At 34.0% G+C, this 27,050-nt stretch overlaps 2 protein-coding genes and 1 long non-coding RNA gene across 3 annotated transcripts; 2 read left to right on the top strand and 1 right to left on the bottom strand.

Moving 5' to 3' along the window:
• The first annotated feature begins 969 nt into the window (after positions 1-969).
• Positions 970-21,066, top strand: LOC107147738 (olfactory receptor 13C9-like). The gene is made up of 5 exons (XM_015492244.2): positions 970-3,018; positions 5,817-5,905; positions 8,112-8,202; positions 13,202-13,289; positions 18,485-21,066. The coding sequence occupies exon 5, from the start codon at positions 18,504-18,506 to the stop codon at positions 19,458-19,460; it is 957 nt and encodes a 318-aa protein (XP_015347730.1). The 5' UTR covers positions 970-3,018; positions 5,817-5,905; positions 8,112-8,202; positions 13,202-13,289; positions 18,485-18,503; the 3' UTR covers positions 19,461-21,066.
• On the top strand, positions 8,118-9,721 carry LOC107147737 (olfactory receptor 13C9). Its single transcript, XM_048783283.1, has one exon. The coding sequence runs from the start codon at positions 8,131-8,133 to the stop codon at positions 9,085-9,087; it is 957 nt and encodes a 318-aa protein (XP_048639240.1). The 5' UTR covers positions 8,118-8,130; the 3' UTR covers positions 9,088-9,721.
• Positions 10,193-27,050, bottom strand: LOC125610678. Its single transcript, XR_007340675.1, has 3 exons — positions 26,912-27,050; positions 24,133-24,135; positions 10,193-10,202 (listed from the first exon to the last, which is right to left on the bottom strand). It is a non-coding gene; the product is annotated as an uncharacterized LOC125610678 (long non-coding RNA).

Here is a 27,050-nt window from a genome sequence, read left to right on the forward strand (position 1 = left end):
CCCGTGAGAACTCAACAGGAACTCTAGGAGTGGGTGCCTGAGGCAGCAGGATATGCCCTAATCCCAGCAGGATCCGCCCTAAACCTGGAGCTGCCCTATTCCAGCAGGATCCACCCTAAACCCGGAGCCACCCTAATCCCTGAGCAGGGTCACCTTTCAACCCCAAAATGCCATGCATCATTCCTACTTGGCTATGGCTCTCAGCACATGTCTTAATATGTTAAAAATATTTACTTTATTTTATATCATACCAATCATTAATAATACCATTGATTTAGGGGTTTATATTTACAATATTTTCATGTTTTACTCATTTTATCAACGCTGTAATTCTGTGAAGAAAATGAAATCCACAGAGGTGAAGTTTACTTAAAATCATAGTGAGTAGGCTGTTATTAAAATTGCTTTTTCTGATTTTAAATCTTGTGTATTTTTTAGTGCATTGTAGTTATACATAATAATAAGCTTAATTTAGACATATTCATAAATGCATATAACAGTTTTCTCCATTTAATACCTGGTACCACCCCATTTCTTCCCATCCTCCCTTACCCTGATCCCCTTCTTCTACTCTATTTATTTATAATTGATGTATTATAGTTCTATATAAAATTATAATGAATTGTGGTATATGCATGCACTTTTTATAATCTAGTTAACTTAATTTTTCCCCCTTTTCCTCTCCTTCTCCTTTCCCCTTAGTCCTTCCTTCTACTCTATTGATTTTCCTTCTGTTTTCATGAGGTCTATCTTTTTAAACTCCTTTTTTCCCCCCCTCTAACTTTTGCATAGGAGATAAAATATTTGACCATTGATCTTCTGAGTCTGGCTTATTTCACTTACCATAATGTTCTACATTTTCATCCATTTAACAGAAAATGTCATAATTTCATTCCTTTTTATGGTAGAATAGAACACCATTGTGTATATACAACAAATTTCCTTTATCCATTCATCGACTGATGGCCACTTAAGCTGATTCCATAACTTGGCTATTGTGGATTGTGCTGCTATAAACGTTGGTATGTATGTATCACTATATTATGCTGATTTTAATTATTGTGGATAAATACCAAGGGGTAGAATAACTAGGTTGCTGCCCCTTACTCGCACAGACAGCTGAACTAAGGTCGTTCATGTGAATTTCCAGGGACACCAAATAAAACACAGACACACACTTTACCTTTAAACAAGCTTCAGGACGGCTTCTCTGCTCTTGGCCTCAGGCTCCCCAAATGGGAGAGCAAGAGAAAGTCATGAGAGGCTGGCAAGAGACAGTGAGCACATTTGGAAGTGGGCTTTTATTGGGAGCACCCTTGTTCTTAGAAAGTTTCATCCAAAAAAGGCCAGAGGGGCAGGGTTACAAGGGACAGGTGAGTGTAATTCAGTCCAAGGGGCATCGCCTACATTTGAAGACACACCCTCAACTTCCTGAACCAGGACAATGTCCAGATGACTATGAAATGTAGTGATGGTCAAAGCCTCTGGCTTCAGGGCGGAAGGCACAAGTCATTCAGAGTGGCTCCCCACACTAGGTCATATAGTGGTTCCATTCCTAGTTTTTTGAGAAATCGCTCTATTACTTTCTAAAGTGGTTGTAATAATTTGCAGTCCCATTGACTCTGTGTAAGTATACCTTCCATGCACCCCTGATCCTTGACAGCAATTGTCATTATTCATCTTCTTCATGAATGCCATTCTAACTCAAGTGAGTTGAAACCTTAGTGTAGGTTTGATCTGTATCTCCCTAATTGCCTAGGATGTTGAAGATGTTTTCACATATTTGTTGGCCATTTATATTTCTTCTTTTGAGAAATATCTCTTTAGATCTTTCACTCATTTATTGAGTCAATTATTTATTTTGAGTTCTTTTTATATTCTGCTTATTAATTCCCTATTGGAGAAGTAGCTGGCAAAGATTTTCTCCCATTCTGTAGGTTCTCTTTTCATGCTCTTTTTCCTTTGCTGTGGAGAAGCTTTTTGTTTTAATGCATGCATTTTTTATTATTAGACTTTATTGTTATCCAACAATTATGGATGGTGCCTAAGGGCTGGGAATCAGGCATCTTTTAAAATAATATTCTCCAGGTGATTCTAAAGGGCAATCCAGGGAAAAAAACATGGATATGCTTGAGTGATTCTTAAACTTTAAAATTTCTAGCAATCACTTGGGGAATCTTTGAAAATAATTCTGATTTAGTGGGTCTGATGTGAGTCCTGAGATCTTCATTTATTAACATGCTCCTGGGTGATGTTGATGCTGCTTGTCTTCAGAACATGATTGCGTAGCAAGGCCTTTCAGACCATCTGTCTCCTATGTCTTGGAAAGCATCATTGGTATGTTATGTGGATGGCAATTTGTATTCCAAGTGAAAGAACATTCTGGTGACACTTGGAGGTGAGACTACTGTGTGGTTTATTTTGGTTTTGTGTTGCTAGATTCAAGGAACAGAAGCAATCACATTGCTTTCCATGGAGCCTGCATTCTGTTCCTGTCCAAGAAAGTCATTCTTTGTGCACTTGATGAATTGTAGTTAGAGCCATCATTTTCCTAAGGAAGGAATTTTGGTTTGGCTCAAGTACCTGAGATGTGCACCCACCAGTAAGGAGCAACTGATTTTAGTCTTTAAAAACTTAATTGGTAAATTTTAGCAGCTGACCTTCCTGTTTATAGTAAATGAATCATAGAATTGTATTCTACCTCAGCTACAAAATATAGTCCTAGATAAATAAATTAACTCATTCAATGGATGATTAATGAATCAGAATCTTCAAACAATAGTTTTGGTTATTGTGTAGGATTTGCTATGTTGGTCATTTGTTGTCAGGTTATGCTACTCCCTAATTAAATCATGGTCCACATAAAAGATGATTTCTTATCCTAGTGGTTCTTGAAAGGACTCTTATCTAATTTAAGTTTTATTTAACTATTCAGGCTTTATAAACAGAGCAGTGAAGAATGGAAAGGCCAAGATTCACTCCTATTTGGTACTGTTTGTGACTGGAATTTGATTGACTGTAAGTCACAACCAGCCTACTATTAGTGTACCCAAAACACTGAGGCTTTGAATGAGCATCAATAGTTAGGTTTGTACTGAAGCTAATAAGAGAAGGTATGAGTCAAGTGGGATTTCTTTTCATGTAATTTCTCCAGAATGTTTGGTCCTATTTACTTTCAGACAATAAACAATTATTTTATGCTGATAAGGTTGTACATTTGGCACTCTAACATCCTTGAAGTAATTGCTGCCAAAAGATTTTACTTGAAAACATCCCTATGGGATCCACCCATCTCTTTAGGTGCTTTTGAGAAAAAGATAATTAATTGCATAGAGGCCATTAACTGTATTTCTTTTGCAATGCTAGAATAACTCTGTTAAAAACCAATTGATTGATTCCAAATGTTTGACCTTTCAAAAGAGCATAGTGTTGAATATCTTTTTGCTAGAAACCTTCTCTACATTTATGTTTACTTCTCTAAGGTGGAGTCACAAAATTTGTTTGGATAAAGAGAACAAAAAAATATTAGACTAGGGATAGTTACTAATAAATGATTTCACATAGGCTTTAGGGTATTGGATAACTTGGCTATCATTACATGTTACCCTTCTATAATCATTTGATGATGGAGAATTATGAAATTGTCATAGTACATTCACTTAATGGACTATTTGTAATTACTAAATAGATTTTTTTGAAGAATTTATATTATTGAAAAAATACTTATACTAGTATAGTTAAATAAAAGAAAGACAAAAACAGAATTCTGCATTTTTATCCAGAACAAGATTTATCAAAAAAATTACCATGGTATCTTTTCTAAAATTTCCTAACTTTGAAAATTAATACAGACACATTTAGATAGAACAAAACAATTCCACATAAAAGAAACAAATGAAGATGATACCTAATTACATTAGAAAAATTGATTCGGTAAATAACGTAAAAACCTTAATATAAATGATTAGGGAATTTCTTCACATTTGTGTATGTTACACACTGAGGCTGTGTTGTACTTCATGCTCATTGATGTTTCCCACATCCTAGATTGTGGCAGAAAGGATAGTATACTTTAAAATACTTGTTATTGAGGGGCAAATTTGCTTTATAAAATTATCACCTGTGTCTAGCTTAAATGAGAGATTGATAAAAGTATAAGTTTTATTTAACTATTCAGGCTTTATAAACAGAGCAGTGAAAACTGGATAGGCCAGGTTTCACTCCTATTTGGTACTGATAAAAGAACAATTAAAACTTTGCCAAAAAACTTGATTTTTAAAAGTAAAATAGATTCTAAAAAAGAAAACCACAATAATTGGTTGTTGTTCTGTTCCTAAAAAAAAAGCTCAGCCATAAGGTGGCGAGACTTGAGAAGATGGCCAGGAATCAATTCGTGTGATCAGGTTGATCAATAAACATTACAAACAATGAGGAACATTCAGTTTTAACTTATTTCTTCTTATGTGCTGTGATTTTAGTGTTTTGTGGTTAACAAATTATGTTCATTATTTGAGTGGAGTAATTCAATGAAGGAGGATCATTTCTGCAGGAGTAGAGATCAGATGGCCAAGGGGCGCAGAGTGTCTGGAACTTACACATATTTACCATTGCCAATGTATTAATTATTAATTATGCCAATGTGATTAATATAGGTGATACATATATCCCATTAGGTAAATTTTTTGGAATACCCAATTAGAATGAAGTTACAAATTACCTTTTAAAACACTATAAAAAACTGAATAGCTTGATATCTTTTAGGTTTCCTTCGTACAGTTCAAAAATTTCTTAATTTGTTGTGAATTTCAAAATGCCACCTACATTTACAATCTGTTTCAGAGCCAAATATTATTAGTATAGTAAAACCATTTTCTTCTTTTACTGATTTATCAAATATGACTTAGGTACAGCTAGGTGTGGTGGCACACACGTGTAATCGCAGAGGTTGGGAGGCTAAAGCAAGGGAGGATTGTGAGTTCAAAGCCAGCCTCAGCAAAAACAAGGCACTAAACAAATCAATGAGACCCTGTCTCCAAATAAAACACAAAAGAGGACTGAGGATGTGGCTCAGTGGTCAAGTTCATTCCATGAAAACCAAAGGGGGAATATACAATATGAACTCTCTCTCTATATATGTATATATTATATATATGTAAAAAATTAAATTAACATATATAAAAATTTTATAACAATGCATAAAATATGTAAGTTATTATTATTGCTAATAACCAAGAATTAATAAAGAATTCATGTAGCCTAATAACTTCCATTTACCAATAGGACATAATAAGATAGATGAACAAAGTGATTAAAATGCATTTGGAATAAGAATCTAAGGAGTATATAGAAACTTGGGAATGGGGTAATGAATATCCTCAAGACTTCTTATTTGTTATTTAAAATACAGTAATGTGAGCAATATAATTAAGTCTTTAGGGTATTATTCTTGAAGTTTCAAAAAGTTTTGAACATCTTTCCCCTGAAGCAATTTAAAATTTTGGCTTAGAAAATTGCAGAAGTCCCTAAGAGCATGAAATATTTAAATTGCCTTCCTGAGCCTAAAAAGATTCTTTAGAGAATTTACTGGGCCTTCACGATGTGCCCCATTCTCAGACTGAACTAGTGAATATTTGTTCTCCCTTCCCTTCTGAACTAGTGAAATTAAACTATACGTCCTTTGGAAACAATTTTGACTGTAATGTACAGAAAATTTTGAAATAATTTGGGAATGGTAACTTTGTCATCAATATTTTCCAAATTCTATGTCCATCTGGCTCTCCAAAGGTAACACTTTTTTTTAATTTTTTTTTTTTTAGAAACCCATCAGCCTCATAGAAAATTTTGTAGACTAGCCTGAAAATCAAAGATCAAGGAAAAATTTAACTATGTGTGGCAGCCTGACCAGGTAAGACTATCCCTTTATAGATAATTGCTGAAAAAATACTAATAACTAACAAATAAAAGAAAGAGACAGTCTTTATGAACTGAGTTGAAAGAACACATATGTTGTGAGGCTGGACTATTTTCTACTAGAAATAGTGTGTAGGGAATAGGAATAAAGATTCCAAGAGAAAGGTCTTAAATAATAGGTAGAAAATTGGGGGGGGGAGGGAAAAACAACCAAAAGAATAGTTGTAAATCCAAAGCAATATGAACTTCTAAAACAGATGGTTGTTTAGGTCTAACGGGGAATAAAGATTTATTTGGTCAGAATGTATTTCCTACTCCTTGCTTCACTACAAGTGTCTACACTTCAAATTTATCATTTTCTTTGGTTCTATGAGGTCACAATAGTTTGCAGATCTGAACTCTTGATCAAAATATAAAGCAGGTTGTTTTCACCAAAGTCTGATTTTGTAGCTATTTACCACTTAGCACCAATTCAGCTTTGTTGGGTTCACTTTAGCAAATGTTTGTCCATAGTAATCATGAGTAGACAATGTTTTACCTTGTTCCTGTCCTAGAACCTTTACATGGGCAGTTTGTTTGGAATGTGTCATTTATTGTTCTTGAATACATCATTGGATTTGTGAAAAAAGAAAATGAAGAGAAACAATGAGTCATTATCTAACATGAAGAAATTCTGACTTATGTTTGCATAAGTATTTGGAAGCTTGTTTTGAGTATTTCATTTTGCTGTTGTTAGTGATGCATTTCTATGATAATTTTAGATATTATATTTGTATTACACATACATTTAGATTTTAGATGAATGAACTGCAATAGTGTTTATTATCAAATGTCAGTCTGTGAGTTCTTTGTTTCAAACTGCCGTGGACTTTTGTTATAATAGTATAAGATTATTCATTGCAAAGTGAGTAAACTTTTGCTATAGTGTGCATCCATCTCAAATCATAGATGTGATGAAAAATAGTAGATTGGATTGGTTAAGGAGAGATGACTGACAAAGCGTAACTGATAAATAATATTTGAAGATACTCTTGTAGAAGGATGATGGAAGAACAAGTCACCAGAAGATGAAGGAAATCAAAATAGTACTTGCCATGTGCGACGTGCTTTACATACATTACCTAATTTATTTTCTGAAGGATCTCATAATGAGGCTATTAAAATCTCCCTGTTATGCATGGGAATATGGAGACTCTGGGAAGTAAATTACCCAAGACCATGGGACTAATGACTGGCTAAGATAGTATTTAAATGCATGTTTTTTTTTTTTCTACTAGGAAAAGTGGACCTGACATGATAATAAGTTGTATGGTGGCAGTATTTAGAAGAATGATTCTTAAAGTAAAATTGCTTCACAGCCACCATGTATCAAGGAGTAGGAATTTGGGTGGTGTTCTCTATAACATAGAATTAAGAAGGCAAATCTTGGCTTGAGATAAAAAAGAAATATTCATATTTAATGTATAAAAAAATCTCAAAGCATAAAGGGAAAAGTAGACTGAAAGAAAAAGACCCTAATAATGGCTAAAGGCAGAGCATTGTGGGTAGTTAGAAGAGGAGTGAAATAGGGTGAAAGCCCTTAATTCAGACTTTGCTCTTGTGTAAAGTTTCATTAGGGAGGGGAAATGTATGTGTTAAGTGCCTGTTTGATTCCAGAAATTACTTTTTGTTTTGTGAATTGATTGGATCACTTTCAATGGATTCTGTGCTGAACAAGGATATAACTGGAAATTCGTATGTGTTTATGCATGTATATAGGATCATTAGGAAGGGGCTATTTTTGAGAAAAAATTCACTGAGGTGGTTCATGACCTTCTGAAGAAGGATTTGGAGGTGATGAACACCATTCCTAATTCTTGGGTGATATAATGGGTATTTTAGTAAAAACATTCAAAGTGAGAAGTTTATAGAATTGCCCTGTTGGAAGATATATTCTTAGTGAAGAAATTATTATTTAAAAAATTCTTTGAGGGATGTGGGGATAAGAAAGAATGTAGAATGAAACAGACATTATTACTTTATGCATGTATGTGACTGTATGCCCAATGTGATTCTACAATATGTATACTCAGAAGAATGAGAAATTATGTCCCATCTACTGTCATATATAACTAATTAAAACAAATAAAAAATTTTAAAAAGAAGAAGAAAAGTCCTTACTATAAAAAATAAAACATAAAAAATTCTTTGAATTCTTACAGGTGAAAGAGAGATGATAAAATGGGATGGGAAAACCAAACCATTCTGGTGGAATTTTTTCTGAAGGGACTTTCTGGTTACCCAAGGCTTGAGGTACTCTTTTTTGTACTCATCTTATTATTGTATGTGGTCATCCTTCTGGGCAATGGCACCCTCATCATACTCTCCATACTCGACTCTCACCTCCACACCCCTATGTACTTCTTCCTGGGGAACCTCTCCTTCTTGGACATCTGCTACACTAGCACCTCAATTCCTTCCACTCTGGTGAGCTTCCTCTCAAAAAGAAAGACCATTTCCTTTTCTGGCTGTGCAGTGCAGATGTTCCTTGGCTTGGCCATGGGGACAACAGAGTGTGTGCTCCTGGGAATGATGGCCTTTGACCGCTATGTGGCCATCTGCAATCCCCTGAGGTATCTCATCATCATGAACAGGAATTCCTATGTGACCATGGCAGCTGGCTCCTGGCTTTCAGGCGTTGTCAACTCTGCAGTGCAAACTGCATTTGTGGTATGGTTGCCTTTCTGCAGGAATAATGTCATCAATCATTTTTCTTGTGAAATTCTGGCTGTCATGAAGTTGGCCTGTGCTGACATCTCAGGTAATGAGTTCATCATGCTTGTGGCCACAACTTTGTTCACTTTAATGCCACTTCTCTTGATTGTCATATCTTACTCATTAATCATTTCCAGCATCCTCAAGATTCGTTCCTCTGAAGGGAGAAGCAAAGCCTTCTCTACCTGCTCAGCGCACCTGACTGTAGTAATAATATTCTATGGTACCATTCTCTTCATGTACATGAAACCCAAGTCTAAAGACACACTTAATTCAGATGGTCTGGATGCAACAGACAAACTTATATCCATGTTCTATGGGGTGATGACTCCCATGATGAATCCTTTAATCTACAGTCTTAGGAACAAGGATGTGAAGGAGGCATTAAAAAATTTACTGAGCAGAAGATTAATTTGCAAGTGAATGTATATATTGTGCTGTGAACTAATTGGACATTGTTCAAACTTGAGAATTACATTGGAATTTTGGTTACTTTTACTTTATCTTTGCTGTTTTGTGTATCATGTTAAAATTATTAGATGCTCATAAAGAATTTTCATTGTACAAGATAGTAAGGTAAGACATAGATGAGAGGTCACCTGCCATCAAGAGATGGGTACTTGCAAACTTTTTGAACAGTTTCTTCATATTCTGTATTTTTTTTGCAGTATCAAGGTAGAAAATTGTGTATCTTTTTATGTTCTTTTTTTGCATACATACATTATTTCATACGCAACAATTCATCAAATCATTAAAAATAAACAAAGCTCTCTATTGTGAAAAAAAGCCACAGAGAAAATCCCCAAAATGCTTCACTCATATTTTCTATTGGAGAGCTTCTATTGCAGTTTTACATCAATCTACAAATTTTCTTAGGTCACCACATGCTAACATGCTATTTATTTGGCAATCTATATTTAATTTAACCCAAAGTTGCTTTACCATTGAGCTACATTACTAGTTCATTTTATTTTATGTTTTTTTAAAATTGTTTTTTTTTTAGAGAGAGAGAGAGAGAGAGAGAATTTTTTAATATTTATTTTTTTTTTTTAGTTTTCGGCGGACATAACATCTTTGTTTGTATGTGGTGCTGAGGGTCGAATCCCGGCTGCACGCATGCCAGGTGAGTGTGCTACCGCTTGAGCCACATCCCCAGCCCTCATTTGATTTGTATTTTGTGACAGGGTCCTACCAAATTGCTGAGGCTAGCTGCACTTTGTCATCCTCCCTCAGCCTTCCAAGTCACTGGGAATACAGCTGTGTGCCATTCAACCCAGTTCAAGTGCTGTTTTTTTTTTTTTTTTTAACCAACATTTAATGTTGGAAAATGATGTTTGGAACAAACTTCTGCCTAAGACAGCATAAAAGTAAATTGTGAAATAATGATTTTTTGCAGACAGTTGATTTTTACAGATCTATGCACAGTCTTCATTATTCAAAGAGCTTTGCGTGTACCTAGTGCCCTTTGTGGTCTTAAGTAACTATCCTTAATCCAGAAAGTCTGACAAATTGAGAAACTGCAAACTTTATAAAATAGTCTGCAGAATGTTAAGAATTGACAATAGGAAGATTTAAAATTGGCAAGTCTGGTTGGGTTTAGTGTGATCCCGAGGCAACTAATTATGTCATACAATTAAGAAAAGAGAAACACCTTAGAAAGTAAAGTGAGAAAAGATTCTGAAAAGGAAAGAGTCTTTGGACCTGAGACTAGAACATGAATAGTAACTGAAATTTATTAAGCTGCAATTTTTCTCCAGGATGTTTACTAGGGCATAAAAGCATTAACAGATAATGGAAAAGAAATGACATGGATTTGAATATTAGACCCTAGGTCAGGTCAAAAAATAGCCCAGACCTTGATGATGAGACTGCAAATGGACTGGGCCTAGAACTCCTAGGGACAATATGCAAAGTATCTTTATATTGAGAATGTGACTGTATTAAAAGTTTAGCAATCCCATTTAGTGTGTGATATTGCAATTTAGAATAATTTTCAAACGTATCATTATGTCCTATGGTAATAATACAGTGTATTATTGGAAAAAAAGAAAGGAAAAAGTATGTATCTTAGAAGCAAGAATTCTTCAGCTTAAGTATTATTTATTGATTATATTATATACATTCATTATATTTATTGAAAAAAATTTTGAACAGGCTTTAAAATTTTAAGATGCACTTAAGGATATAAAATAAACAGCTTATCCCTGTTGATAAGTTATCCATTTCTTTTTCTGGAATTAACAAACTTTATATTTACAGAGATATGTGTGGGGAAAAATATATACACACATATATACATGTAATCTTTCTTACACCAACAATGGAGTCCCATATAAATTGTTCTTAATGTTACTTTTCTACCTATTATTTCTTGAATATCTTTCCTTATCAGTGTACAGAAAAAAGCCTCATTTCTTTTGACAGTAGAATAGTGTCCCACTGTTTTTATGTTCCTTTCTTATAGAAATTTAAATTGTTTCCACATCTGTCATTACAAACAATATTTTAATTAATCAATTTGTAAGTTAATCACTTTGCAGGTAATGCCAGTACATCTGTATGATAATTACTGAAAAGTAAACCTGTTGTCAAAATTGTATGTATTCACTTGTGATCTTGATAAATATTGCCACCTGGAGATGGTAGGAAATTTCTGATTGGAAGTTCCCTGAGATTTTGGCAATCTTTCTTAAACATCCTTTTCATCTAACATCTGTTTATTTATCCATATGTACATGTAACAATATATATGTAAACCATGTGTAAATAATGTATATAAGTACAAATTACCAAATAGTATAACTATATGTCAATTAATAAGGAGTTATAATCTATATACATATGTATATAATTATTATTTATATGTTTATAATTTATTTTATACATTAGTTGTACATAAGATTTAACTATATGTTGTACATGATATGTAATTATATATTATTTTCTCTAATATATTCTTAGATGTAGAGTTTATGGTTGAGTCATATACTTTTACCTGAAATATAAAATGAAATATTTGATGATATTATACATTATACTGTAATCTGAAAAAAGCCCCTGAAAATGTACTCTAATTAAACCAATATATAAATATAGCCCTCAAGACTGGGAACAAAAAAAAGGAGAGGTACTAATAGTGATCAATGAATAAGCACATTAGTAGGTATATTGATCAAGACTATTCAAGTTTCCATCATATAAGGGCTGAAGAGATGAATCGTACATAAACTCCAAACACTTTTATATTATCTCAATAAAATTTGGGAATTTGGAGATTAATATGGAAATTAGGGAGTTGAACTATTCTCTTAGTTTCATCTTCCTTTTGATTTGAAGGATTTAAGGGTGTCAGAGAGCACCCTACTAGAAAGGAACTTCATCTTTTAGAGCAGAATGGTTGGATCCTGTCAGTCAAACTAAGAGTAAAGACAGAGAAGAGAACTATTTTTGGAATGAAAATATAGCATAAATAGATAAATTAATTAAAAAAATAGTCCTGCCAATGTCAACAACCAGTAGAACGTGAAGAAAAGAGAATGTTGTAATCCCAAACAAGGAATGAGAAATAAGTATGATGGAAAGAAGAAAATGAACCACATTAATAATTATGTTAAAATGAACACGATGGATATTTTTATAAATTATAGAAACTTAAAAGTAGCTGGTACGGTGGCACATGTCTATAATCCCAGTATCTTGGGAGGCTGAGGTGGGGAGGATTGTGAGTTCAAAGCCAGCTTCAGGAAAAGTGAGGCACTAAGCAACTCATGTAAGACCTTGTCTCTAAATAAAGTACAAAATAGAGCTGAGGATTTGCGTCGGTGGTCCAGTGCCCCTGAGTTCAATCTCTGTTACCCAAAAACAAAAACAAAAATATGACTTTAAGTAGATTAACATATATAAAGTTTTATAACAATGCATGAATATTTGTAAGTGATTATTATTATTAATAACTAAGAATTAATAAAGAATGAATGTAGCTTAGTAACTTCCTTTAACAATAGGACATAGTAAGATGAATAGTGTCTGGACAAAGTCCAGACAAAGTCCACTATTTTCCAAGAGAAAGAATGCATTTGGAACAGGAATCTGAGAAGTACATAGCAAGTTAGGAAAGAGGTAATGTATGTCCTCAAGTCTTATGATTGGTTAATTAAAATACAGTAATGGACCCAATATAATTAAGTCTTTAGGGTATTATTCTTGAAGTTTCAAAAAGTTTTGAACATCTTTCCCCTGAAGCAATTTAAAATTTTGGCTTAGAAAATTGCAGAAGTCCCTAAGAGCAAGAAATATTTAAATTGTGTTCCTGAGTTTTAATTGAATTTACTGAGTCTGTAGAATGTGCCCCATTCTCAGACTGAAGTAGTGAATATTTGTTCTCCTTTCCTTTTGAAATAGTGAAACTAAACTATACTTCCTTTGGAAACACATTTGACTGTAATGTACAGAAAATTTTGAAATAATTTGGAAATGGTACCTTTGTCATCAATGTTTCCCAAACATTGGCTCCCCAACAGTAACACCTTTTTTTTAGAAATCCATCAGCCTTGTAGAAAATTTTGTGGACTAGCCTGGAAATCAAAGATCAAGGAACAATTTGCTATGTGTGGCAGCCTGATCAGGTAAGTCTACCTTCCCTTTATAGGTAATAGCTGAAAATATACTAATAACTAACAAATAAAAGAGTCAGACTTTATGAACTGAGTTGAAAGAAGTTATGTGTTGTGGGGATGGATTATTTCCTAATGGAAGTAGTGTATAAGGAATAGGAATAAAGATTCCAAGAGAAAGGTTAGAAAATAGTTAGAAATCCAGAGGGAGGAAGGAAAAACAATCAAAAGAATAGTTGTAAATCCAAAGCAATATGAACTTCTAAAACAGATGGTTGCTTAGGTCTAACTGGGAATAAAGATTTATTTGGTCAGAATGTATTTCCTACTCCTTGCTTCACTACAAGTGTCTACACTTCAAATAGTTATCATTTTTTGGTTCTGTGAGGTCACAATAGTCTGCAAATCTGAACTCTTGATCAAAATGTAAAGCAGGTTGTTTTCACCAAGGTTTGATTTTGTAGCTATTTACCTCTTAGCACTGATTCAGCTTTGTTTGGTTCACTTTAGCAAATGTTTGTCCATAGTAATCATGAGTAGACAATGTTTTACCTTGTTCCTGTCCTGGAACCTTTACATGGGCAGGCTGTTAGGAATTTATTTGAATACAGCTTTGGATTTGTGAAAAATGAAAATGAAGAGGAACAATGAGTCATTATCATTTTTTACAAATTTCTTCCTAACAGGAAGAAATTCTGACTTATGTTTGCATGAATATTTGGAAGCTTGTTTAGAGTATTTCATTTTTTGTTGTTAGTGATGCATTTCTATGATAATTTTAGATATTATATTTGTCATACACATATTTTTAGATTTTAGATGAATGAACTGCAATAGCCTTTATTATCAAATGTCAGTCTGTGAGTTCCTTGTTTCAAACTGCAGTGGACATTTGTTATAATATTATAAGATTATTCATTGAAAAGTGAGTAAACTTTTGTGTGCATCCATCTCAAATCATAGATGTGATGAAAAATAGTAGATTGGGTTGGTTAAGGAGAGATGCCTGACAAAGCGTAACTGATAAATAATATTTGAAGATGCTCTTGTAGAAGGATGATGGAAGAACAAGTCACCAGAAGATGAAGGAAACCAAAATAGTACTTGCCATGTGCTATGTGCTTTACATACATTACCTAATTTATTTTCTGAAGGATCTCATAATGAGGCTATTAATATCTCCTATTATGCATGAGGATATGGAGACTCTGGGAAGTAAAATACCCAAGACCATGGGACTAATGACTGGCTAAGATAGTATTTAAATGCATGTTTTTTTTTTTCTACTAGGAAAAGTGGACCTGACATGATAATAAGTTGTATGGTGGCAGTGTTTAGAAGAATGATTCTTAAAGTAAAATTGCTTCTTAGCCACCATGTATCAAGGAGTAGGAATTTGGGTGGTGTTCTCTATAACATAGAATTAAGAAGGCAAATCTTGGCTTGAGATAAAAAAGAAATATTCATATTTAATGTATAAAAGAATCTCAAAGCTTAAAGGGTAAAAAGGATGAACATAAGGGAAAAGTAGACTGAAAGAAAAAGACCCTAATAATGGCTAAAGGCAGAGCATTGCGGGTAGTTAGAAGAGGAGTGAAATAGGGTGAAAGCCCTTGATTCAGACTTTGCTCTTGTGTAAAGTTTCATTAAGAAGGGGAAATGTCCTGTGTTAAGTGCCTGTTTGATTCCAGAAGTTACTTTTTGTTTTGTGAATTGATTGGATCACTTTCAATGGATTCTGTGCTGAACAAGGATATAATTAGAAAATCGTATGTGTTTATGCATGTGTATTGGAGCATTAGGAGGGGCCTATTTTTGAGAAAAAAATTCACAGAGGTGGCTCATGACCTTCTGAGGAAGGACTTTGGAGGTGACGAGCACCTTTTGTAATTCTTGGGTGATAAAACTGGATAGTTCCCTGAAAACATTCAAACTGTGAATTGTTATAGAACTGCCATGTTAGAAGTTATCTTCTTAATTATAGGGTTTCTTTTGGGTCCTTTTCAATTAGACTTACATAGCAATTCATTAAAATGGCAATTAATGGATGTTTGCTTTACAGAATTAGCAGTCATAGACTGGGAGTCAATATATGCAAATCACATACATGATAAAGCACACATATAAAGAACTCTGAAAATTCAACAGAAATTTAAAAAACTCATTTAAAAACAGGTAAAAGATATGAACAGATCCTTTACCAAAGAGAATATAAGGATGCCAAAAAAATGACCATGGAAAGATGTTCAACATCATTAGTCATTAGGAAATGCAAATTAAAACCATGATGAAATATAACCACATACCTATTAAAATGAATTTCCAAAACCTGTTGGCAATACTAAATGTTCATGGACATGGGATGGCACATTGCTGGTTGCAGTGCAAAAGTGATACAGTTGCTCTGGAAAACTACGTTTATTGCAAATTTAAATGTGTACTTTCTATATGTGTATTATCCCACTACTGGATATTTACCATAAAACTAATGGAACCTGATCTTCATTAAAAAATTGAAGCAAAAATACTTACATTACTCTAATTATAACTGCCCCAAACTGGAGACAACTCAAATGTTCTTTAAAAGATAAATGGATAGACAACTGTAATACATCCATTCAATGGAATTCTTATTTAGCCCTAACAACTTGAATGAATATTAGAGGCTTTAAGCTAGGTGAGAGAAGCTCAACTTGGTTCCATGTCATTTGTAGGACATTCTGGATAAAGTGAAACTATGGGGCCAGAAATCACATCAGTGGTTAACAGGGTTTGTGAGTATGTGGAAGAAGTAAGTAGAAAAGAAATTGAATGAAAGATTTTTTGGAGGTTATAAAATAGTTCTGTGATCTGGTTATGGTGGTAGTTACTTGATTCTATATATGTTTAAAATTCTTAAAGTTGTACATAAAAAGGTAAAAAGTCAATTTATTTTTAACTGAATGATAGTTTAAAAAAATTAGGATAGAAAATCATTCTATCTCTTTCACTGCTATTCCACCCTAAAAAGACATTGCATTTTGACAAGAATATTAGGCTTAAAGCAATCCTTAGCAAGAAGAGTGAAGCAAGAGGCATCACAATACCAGACCTTAAACTATACTACAGAGCTATCGTAGCAACATCTGCGTGGTATTGGCACCAAAACAGACATGTAGACAAGTGGTATAGAATAGAAGACTCAGAGACAAACACATATAAATACAGTTATCTCATACTAGACAAAGGTGCAAAAAACATACATTGGAGAAAAGAAACTATCTTTTCTCCAACAAATGGTGGTGAGGGAACTGAAAATCCATATGCAGTAAGATGAAACTAACCCCTTACTTCTTACCATGAACAAAAATCTCAACTCAAAGTGGATCAAGGACCTAGGAATTAGACCAGAGACCCTACGCCTAAAATAAGAAGATGTAGGTCCAAATTTTCATCATGTTGGATTAGACCCTGATTTCCTTAACAAGACTCCTAAAGTGCAAGAAATAAAATCAAGAATCAATAAATGGGATGGATTAAAATAAAAATCTTCTTCTCAGCAAAGGAAACAATGAGGTGAAGAGAGACCCTACATTTGGGGAGCAAATTTTTGCCACACGCACATCAGATCAAGCACTAATCTCCAGGATATATAAACAACTCAAAAAACTTAACACCAAAACAAAACAAAACCAAAAAAAAAAAAAAAAAACAACCCAATCAATAAATGGGCTAAGGAACTGAACAGACACTTCTCAGGAGAAGATCTACAATTGATCAACAAATATATGGAAAAATGTTCAATATCTCTAGTAATTAGATAAATGCAAATCAAAACTACTCTAATATTTCATATCTCTCCAGTCAGAATGGCAGTTATCAAGAATCCAAGTAACAAAAGATGTTGGCGAGGATGTGGGGGGAAAGCACACTCATATACTGCTGGTAGGACAGCAAATTTGTACAACCAATCTAGAAAGCAGTAAGGAGATTCCTTAGAAAACTTGGAATGGAACACCATATGACCCAGCTATCCCACTCCTCGGTCTATATCCTCAAGCTTAAAAACAGCATACTAAAGTAATTCAGCCACTTCTATGTTTATAGCAGCACAATTGAGAATTTCTAAAGTATGAGAGCAACCTAGATGCCCTTCAATAGATGAATGGTTAAAGAAACTGTGGTACATATACACAATGAATATTACTCAGCATTAAGAGAGAATAAAATTATGGCATTTGCAGGTAAATGGATGGAGTTGGAGAGTATCATGTTAAGCAAAGTAACCAGGGGCTGAATGTTTTCTCTGACAAGTGAATGCTAATCCATAAGGAGGGTGGTGAATGGAATAAGTGAAGGAACTTCGGATAAGGCAAAGGGAAGGACATGGCAAAGGGGTAGAAAAGATAGTGGAATCAGATGGACATCATTACCCTAGATACATGTATGATTGCATAAACGATGTGACTCTACTTCATGCACAACCAGAGAAGTGAAAAATTCTGGTCCATTGGTGTACACTGAATTGAAGAGGTTTCTACTGTCATGTATAACTGATTAGAACTAATAAATTTAAAAAAAAAGAGAAAAAAGAATATTAGGCTTTACACAAGAATTGCACCCTGTTTCCCCCCACTATTGACAACTAGGCACTAATATGATTGGGTTCATTTCTGACAATTCTCTCTTCAGTGTGATTCACTTCTTTTAATATTTTAATACTTATGGGTTATTACTGAGTTCTGATCTGGAGACACACTGCCTTTTTAAGTAATTTATCTCATCTCTGATATGACACATTGTGTATTATTTTTATGGTTTATAGAAAAATGTCAGATAAGTATGTGCCATAGGAAGGTAGGTTTGAACTTGAACACGGGCTTTGCTAAACATTTGATGTATGACTTCAGGCTTAACTTCCCTATGTTAGGTTTTACTATCTATAAAAGAATAATATTGTGAGGTTTCAATGACATAATCTATGATAAAGATTCCTATGAAAAACAAACCTAGCCCAAAATGAATGATCAATATAATTGTTTCTCCTTCATACACATCCTCTTACATTATTTATTTTTTTCTGTTTATTTTTCTTCCTTTCTTTTATTTATGATTTTATTTCTATTTCCTCTTGCTGGGATTATTACAATTTTTCATATTTGTGCATTGGTATACTTAGGCTTATTATAGTGGAATAGTTATTTTAAAAATGCTTTGAATTCTTACAGGTGAAAGAGAGATGATAAAATGGAATGGGAAAACCAAACCATTCTGGTGGAATTTTTTCTGAAGGGACTTTCTGGTTACCCAAGGCTTGAGGTACTCTTTTTTGTACTCATCTTATTAATGTATGTGGTCATCCTTCTGGGCAATGGCACCCTCATCATACTCTCCATACTCGACTCTCACCTCCACACCCCTATGTACTTCTTCCTGGGGAACCTCTCCTTCTTGGACATCTGCTACACTAGCACCTCAATTCCTTCCACTCTGGTGAGCTTCCTCTCAAAAAGAAAAACCATTTCCTTCTCTGGTTGTGCAGTGCAGATGTTCCTTGGCTTGGCCATGGGGACAACAGAGTGTGTGCTCCTGGGAATGATGGCCTTTGACCGCTATGTGGCCATCTGCAATCCCCTGAGGTATCTCATCATCATGAACAAGAATTCCTATGTGACCATGGCAGCTGGCTCCTGGCTTTCCGGCGTTGTCAACTCTGCAGTGCAAACTGCATTTGTGGTACGGTTGCCTTTCTGCAGGAATAATGTCATCAATCATTTTTCTTGTGAAATTCTGGCTGTCATGAAGTTGGCCTGTGCTGACATCTCAGGTAACGAGTTCATCATGCTTGTGGCCACAACGTTGCTCATTTTGATGCCACTGCTCTTCATTGTTATGTCTTACTCATTAATCGTTTCCAGCATCCTCAAGATCCATTCCTCTGAGGGGAGAAGCAAAGCCTTCTCTACCTGCTCAGCGCACCTGACTGTGGTGATAATATTCTATGGTACCATTCTCTTCATGTACATGAAACCCAAGTCTAAAGACACACTTAATTCAGATGGTCTGGATGCAACAGACAAACTTATATCCATGTTCTATGGGGTGATGACTCCCATGATGAATCCTTTAATCTACAGTCTTAGGAACAAGGATGTGAAGGAGGCATTAAAAAATTTATTGAGCAGAATATTAATTTGCAAGTGAATGTATATATTGTGCTGTGAACTAATTGGACATTGTTAAAACTTGCGAATTACATTGGAATTTTGGTTACTTTAACTTTGTTGTTTTGTGTATTATGTTAAAATTATTAGATGCTCATAAAGATTTTTCAAGGTACAAGACAGTAACATAAGATATATAGAGAGGTCACCTGCCATCAAGATATGGGTACTTGCAAACTTTTTGTTTTCTTCACATTCTGTAGGTTTTTGCAGTATCAAGGTAGGAAGTTGTGTACCTTTTTATGTTTTTTTTGTGCATAAATACAGTATTTCATAGGCAATAATGCATCAAATCCTTAAAAATTAACATAGCTCTCTATTGTGAAAAAAAGTCCCAGAGAAAATCCCCAAATGCTTCACTCATATTTTCTATTAGAGAGCTTCTATTGCAGTTTTGCATTAATCTACAAATCTACTTTAGCCATCACATGCTATTTATTTATTTATTTGGCACTGGGTATATAATTTAACTCAGAGGCAGTTTACTATTGAGCTACATCCCGAGATTTATTTTTTATTTTTTATTTTGAGACAGGGTTTTACTGAGGCTAGCCACTACCTTGTAAGACTATGTTGAAATATTTAAACCTTCAGTTCAAGTAGTTCTTCTAGTTGATAAATTTATTTCTTGTTCTTCCAGTAATTTACCTCTAAACCAGAGGTTGCTTTATAGACTGTAAAATTAATAGCTCGTTGTGTCTCTTATACTTATATCCAGTCTTCACATATCCTCATTAGTAACTTAACCTCCAAAAAGGCAGTTACCAGTAAGTAACCACTTTGTGACAGAAATTTATTGACTCCTTGATATGCACCGAAACACAATATGTGGATATGATTACTAGGTGTGAAAAAATGATTACTAAGATTAAGTGTAATTCAATTCCTCTTGTTCAGATAAAGTGTCATTACATTTCTTTAGTTTAACATTAGGAAGAAAACCAATATTTAGCAATAAATTTTAGGAACAGGTCAAATTAAATTTTCCCTGAAAACAAAGGTGGAAATACTGCTCATTGTGTAGATACACAAGATCCTAAAGATCTGCTTCAGGGTTTAGAAGGCAATTTAAATATTCTGCTATTAAAGACTATTCTGAACATCTGTGCACAATTTTAAATTGCCTCAGAGATGAAATATGAACAAAAGTTATGAAACTTCAGAAATAATGCCCTGAAGAGCTAACTACAAGAGGTCTATGACTCTATTTCAACTCTAAAATCAGAAGGAAGTCCATGTATTTTCATCAAAATTTCCTCAGCTGAATTCTCTCAATCTTTACTTCCCTCTGTCTCCAAATCCTACACAAATATTTTGGAAGTATAATTATTGACTGTATGAACATAAAATTTTCATTCACTTTATAGATTTAGTTTAGAGTAAAAGTTAACATTTCGAACACTTATTTTTATTAATTGTAAAGGTAATACATAGTGTAGAAAGAATGAACAATTAAAAAAATTTAAGGAATGGAAGAAAGTAAAGGAAGGCAGGGCGGGAGAGAGAGAGGGGAAAAAGGCAAGCAAAGAAGTTATCTTCTAGCAACACACAAAGGTAAACAAAAAACACAAAATATTATAATTGAATAGCTTAGTAATTACCACAGCTCAAAAAGATCACCAAGGTCACAGATCTCATCAGAAAACAGATAAGACATGAACAGGGGTAATCTCATTAAAAAGAAGAGCTTGGATGCTCTAATAAGATTTGGATAGCATTAGAGCAGATTATGCTAAGTGAAGTTAGCTAATCCCCCCAAAACAAATAGTCTTTGAAACCCTAGAACAATTAGACAAAAGAAATAAGTTAAAGTGAATAGGAAAAGCTCAAACTATCCCTATTTGCCAATGACATGATTCTATATTTAGAAGGCCCACAAAACTCTCCCAGAAAGCTTCTTGAACTCAGAAATGAATTCAACAAAGTGGCAGGATATAAAATTAACACACCTAAATCAACTGCATTCCTATACGTTAGTGATGAATCAGCCAAAAGAGAAACTAGGAAAACTGTCCCATTCACAAGAGCTATCCCATTCACACATAACAAAAACAAAACAAAACAAAACATTCCAAAACCAAAACAAAACAAAAAAAAAACAACTTGGGAATTAATCTAACAAACAGGTGAAAGACCTCTACAATGAAAACTACAGAAAACTAAAAAAGAAATTGAAGAAGACCTTAGAAAATGGAAAAATCTCCCATATTCTGGGTTAGGCAGAATTAACATTGTCAAAATGGCCAAGGTACAAAAAGCACTATACAGACTTAATGTAAATTGTATTAAAATTCTAATGATGTTCTTCATACAAATAGAAAAAGCAGTCATGATATTCATTTGGAAAAATAAGTGACCCAGAATAGCTAAGGCAATTCTTAGTGAGAAAAGTGATGCAGGAGGCATCACAATACCAGACCTTAAATTATACTACAGAACTGTAGTAACAAAAAGCCATGGTATTGGAAAAACAGACATGAAGACCAAAGGAATAGAATAGAAGACACAGAGACATACCCACATAAATTTAGTTATCTCATTCTAGACAAAGGCTCCATAAACATACACTGTAGAAAAGATAGCCTCTTCAACAAATGGTCCTGGAAAACTGGAAATCCATAGATAGTAGATTGACATTGAACCCATGTCTCTTACCTACATAAAACTCAACTCAAAGTAGATCAAGGACCTAGGCATTAGATCAGAGACCCTGTACCTACTAAAAGAAAAGTTGGCTCAACTTTCCATTGTGTCAGCTTAGGAACCAAATTCTTCAATAAGACTCCTAAAATGTAAGAATCAATAAATGGGATCACATCAAACTTAAAAGCTTCTTCATAGCAAAGGAAAAAATCAAGAACATTAACAGAAAGCCTACAGAATGGGAGAAAATCTTTGCCACCTGCACATCAGATAGAACATTTATCTCCAGGATATATAAAGAACTCAAAAAACTTAACACCAAAAACAAACAAACAAACAAACAACCCAATCAATAAATGGGCAAAGGAACTGAACAAACACTTCACCGAAAAAGAGAGATGAGTGGTCAAAATATATGAAAAAATGTTCAGCATCTCTAGCAATTAGAGAAATGCAAATTAAAACTACACTGAGGCTGTGGGGAGAAAGGTTCACTTATACATTGCTATTAGGACTGCAAGTTGAAGTTGGTACAATCACTATGGAAAGCAGTCTATATAGAAGATTCCTTAGAAAACTTGGAATGGAATGACCATTTGATCCAATTATCCCACTCCTCAATTTGTATCCAAAGGACTTAAAATCAGCACACAGTGACACAGCCACATCAATGTTTATAGCAGCTCAGTTCACAATAGCCAAGCCATGGAACAAACTTAGGTGCACTTTAACAGATGAATGGGTAAATAAAATGTAGTATATATACTCAGCCATAAAGAAGAATGAAATTATGGTATTCACCAGTAAATGGATGGAACTGGAAAATGTGCTAAGTGAAATAAGCCAGTCCCCCAAAACCAAAGGCTGAATGCTCACTTTGATATGTGGATGCTAACCCACAACCAGGAAGGGTAGTGAGGGGAAGAATAGAAGTTCATTGGATTAGACAAAGGAGAATGAAGGGGAGGAAATGGGGATGAGAATAGGAAAGGCAGTACAACGAATTGAACATATGAATGAATCAAAATGAATGCTCATAAGTGAATAGACAACCATAAATGAATAGACAATTCCACATCATGCACACCCACAAGAATGGGATCTTAACTGGAATGGGTCATACTTTATATATGTATAATATGTCAAAATACTCTCTACTGTTACTTATATCTAAAAACAACAAACAAAAAGAACTTTAAAAGTGATTTTTAAGTCAAACTCTGTTACTTATAAGTAGTACTTGAAACAAAGAAAAAGTTTAAACTAAAAAGTTGTAGAGAGATAAGCAGAAGGAATCTAAAAGAAAGTTCTAGTTAACTTTAAAGTATCAAATAAGATTATATGTTAATCAGTGATAACTGTCATAATTCATAAAGAAGATATTTCAGTCATAAAGCTATATACACAAATCAACACAGAAGCTAAACTCATTTTAAAAAATGATTCTAGATTTACAAGAAGAATTGAATTACAAATATTTATCCAGAATTGATTAAATTAGGGTGGCAGGAAATTAGAATTATTGAAAAGATTGTGATAATACAAAATAAACTTATCATATGTATACATGTTGTGTGTATGTATGTAAAATTATATATGTTTCTGCAAGAGAAATCACATTTTTTGTTAGCATTTACAAAATAGCATAAAATGAGAGTTGCCTGTGTATGTGTTCTTTTCTCGTGATGAGACATGTCTGTTCCATTTTTTAACTTTTAAAACATATATCATGTAATTGACTGTCAAAAAGTTCATAAGTAGAGAATTATAAGTCCCATTTTCTTATAATAAAATAAATTATAGGTTCCCCAAAGATCATTTTGTGTATTCTTTCATGAGATAATTAGTAAGCTGCAGCTATAGAGACACAGAAGACACTCAGGAAAACAAAGTTTATTGTACTTACAGGTCCTAGCGACCAAAGAATGACACATCATGCAAGACACATAAGGAAGACACAGGCATGGTCAGGAGGCAGAAGATAGGAGAAAAGGGAAGGTCGATGTCACAGCCTTTATTAAGATTTCCATAGAAAAGTCAAGATTTCCTGTTCAGGGCAGGGTGAACAGCACAGACAACTTCCATAATCTCTTCAGGCTTTAATGCCAAGGGGAAATCCCTAGTTGCCTGGCATTTGGTCCTAGAATGACTGAGGCAGAGGGATATTGCTTCCTGGGTGTATGGGACAGATAGAGGAGTAATGGCTCTAAACTAGTTAGTTTGAAAGGCATGTTCCCAGCTGGGCCCATTACTATGTCCAAGAATTGGCTAGACACTGGAGGGTCTCCAGCCAGAAAGTTTTTCTTTAAGATGTAAAACATCTTAAACATGATGAAAAGAAAAAAAACGTGGTTACAACATGGTATTCAATTCGATTCATTCCTGTTGCTTAATATTTCCTTAGCACTGTTCTAGACACAGTTGAATTGGTGAACAGAACAAACACTCTTGCCCTCCTAGAACTTCCACCTGATCCAGGAAGCCAAAATACATAAAAACAAAACCAAACCAAAGTTAATATTGAGTGTTAGCTACACTGGAATAACTAATGTCTAAGAAATTTATAAATGCTGGATAAATTAAACAATTTTTAATGAATTTTACTATTTTTAAGGAAGTCAGTATATGAAGAGTTAAATTTCTAGAGAAAAAGGATCATTTAAGTGAGCTAAATATTCTGTGCTCCTCTTCTTCCTTCCTGTGGATTTACTGTTTCTTAATTGTTGCCTCCTAATGGGTGAAGGGCTGATGATAAGAGGGAGAAAAGTGAAAATAGATTTTGAAACTATCTGAAAAGCTAAAATTTGGATTTTGTATCTGCCAACATATGCTGTCCTTGAGAGCCCAAGTCCTTTAATTGAAGAAGGGTACAGGTGAGTGATCTCCAAGTTGTCATTGGTTTTCCTATATAAAACATTTGCTGATTCTTAGGGTAGTCAGAGTAAGAGGTCAGAAAATTGAGCAAAAAAATGACTAAAAATATCATGAGATTTTGGCAATCTAATAGTGTTTTTGAGTTGAACATTGGAGTCTGGGACCCATGAAGGAGAAAGCTTGTTGATAAAATCTCCAGGGTCTTTGTTGGGGCCATGAGGGGAAAAAATTAAAAAGGAATTAACTCAGATTTCATATAAGCCTTACCAAGTCTTAAGTCCAACAAAATTGTTTTAATCCATTTTTTACATAAGGAAATCTTCCCTAGTGTAGGTTTCTCCTGAAAAACACTATGAATCCTCTTCCAGCAAATAAAACATTGCCCAAAGACTATCTATCTATCTATCTATCTATCTATCTATCTATCCACACATACACACATATGTCAAATTACATGTATGTATATATATAATTTGACATTTAATAAAAAATTGTAAGAAATGTTAAGAAACAGAACCTGGAGACAAGGATGGACAATTAAATGTCCCCAGATGATCCAAATATAAGTGCTATCACCATAGTCTCTAAAATAACTGATGCTACATGTCCCTGAACATATATAACCAGATGATAAGTGGAACACATGTATCCAGAGAACTATAAAGTATGTTGAAAAAGAAAATGAAACTTATAGAGCTGAAAACTACAATGACTGGAATTAAGAACTAAATAGATGGATTGATCAGCAGATTAAACGAGTTTGCAGAAAGGCTTAACAGGCTGGAAGGCAGATCTACAGAAAGAATACAAATATATATGAAGAGAAAAAAGGAAGGAGAATAAAAGACTCTAAACACTATAGGTGGCATAGTAGAAAAATCTAGCATATGTATAACTGGATACTCAAGAGAGAGAGAGGAGAAAGAAGATAGAAGAAAGGGGTTAAAAGAAGAAAATTACTAATACTGAATAATTTCCTGAAATTTAAGAAAGATATCAAGCCACAGATTCAAGGAGATCTATAATGTGAAGAAGGGTAAATAAAAAGAAAGGCACATATAAGAGTCTCAGCATAAAATCATGGAAACCAACAATCAAGAGAAATAAAAAAAAAACATCCAAAGGAAAAAACAAACACCTATTTCCTCATGAACCTATTTTCATGAGATGAATAGTAAGCTGCAGCTACAAAAGTAGACACAGAAGAGGCTCAGGAAAACAAAGTTTATTGTACTCACAGGTCCTAGAGACAAAAAGAATGACATATTATACAAGGCCACATAGGGAGGGTAGTGGGATGGTCAGGAGGCAGAAGACAAGAGAAAAGGGAAGGTAAGGGTAAGTTGGAGGTCACATCTTCCTCAAAGAAGCAGCAAAGAAACAGAGAGTGACTATTCATCAGAAACAAGGGGTACCAGAATATAAAAAAGAGTTAAAAGAAAATGTTGAAGGAAAATAATTGCCAACCAGTAAGTATTTACTAAGTGAAAATATTCTTTAAAAATGAAAACAAAATTAAAACATTTTCCAGACCAACTCCTCCCCTAAATTCCCCATAATACATACACATGTTTGGCTTTGGTATCAGGATGATACCATCATAGAATGAATTTGGAAGTTTCCCTCCTTTTATATTTCAGGGAGTAATTAGAGGAGTATTGTTGTAAATTCTTCTTTGAAGGTCTGGTAGGACTTGGCTGGGAATCCATCTGGTTCTGGGATTTTCTTTGTTGGTAGGCTTTTGATGGCATCGTCAATTTAATTGCTTAAAAATGATCTGTTTAAGTTTTTTATTTCCTCCTGATTCAATTTGAGTAGGTCATATGTCCCTAAAAATTTGTCGATGTCTTCATGACCTCATAAATGAATTCAGCAAAGCATCAGGATATAAAATTAATATCCATAGATTAATACATTCCTATACACCAAGGATGAATCAATTGAAAGAGAAATTCGGAAAACTGTACCATTCACAATAGCCTAAAAAAATAAAACACTTGGGAATTAATCTAACAAAACAGGTGAAAGAACTCTACAATGAAAACTACAGAAC

Source organism: Marmota marmota, unplaced genomic scaffold, assembly GCF_001458135.2.
Source record: "Marmota marmota marmota unplaced genomic scaffold, marMar, whole genome shotgun sequence".
Taxonomy (NCBI): Eukaryota; Metazoa; Chordata; class Mammalia; order Rodentia; family Sciuridae; genus Marmota; species Marmota marmota.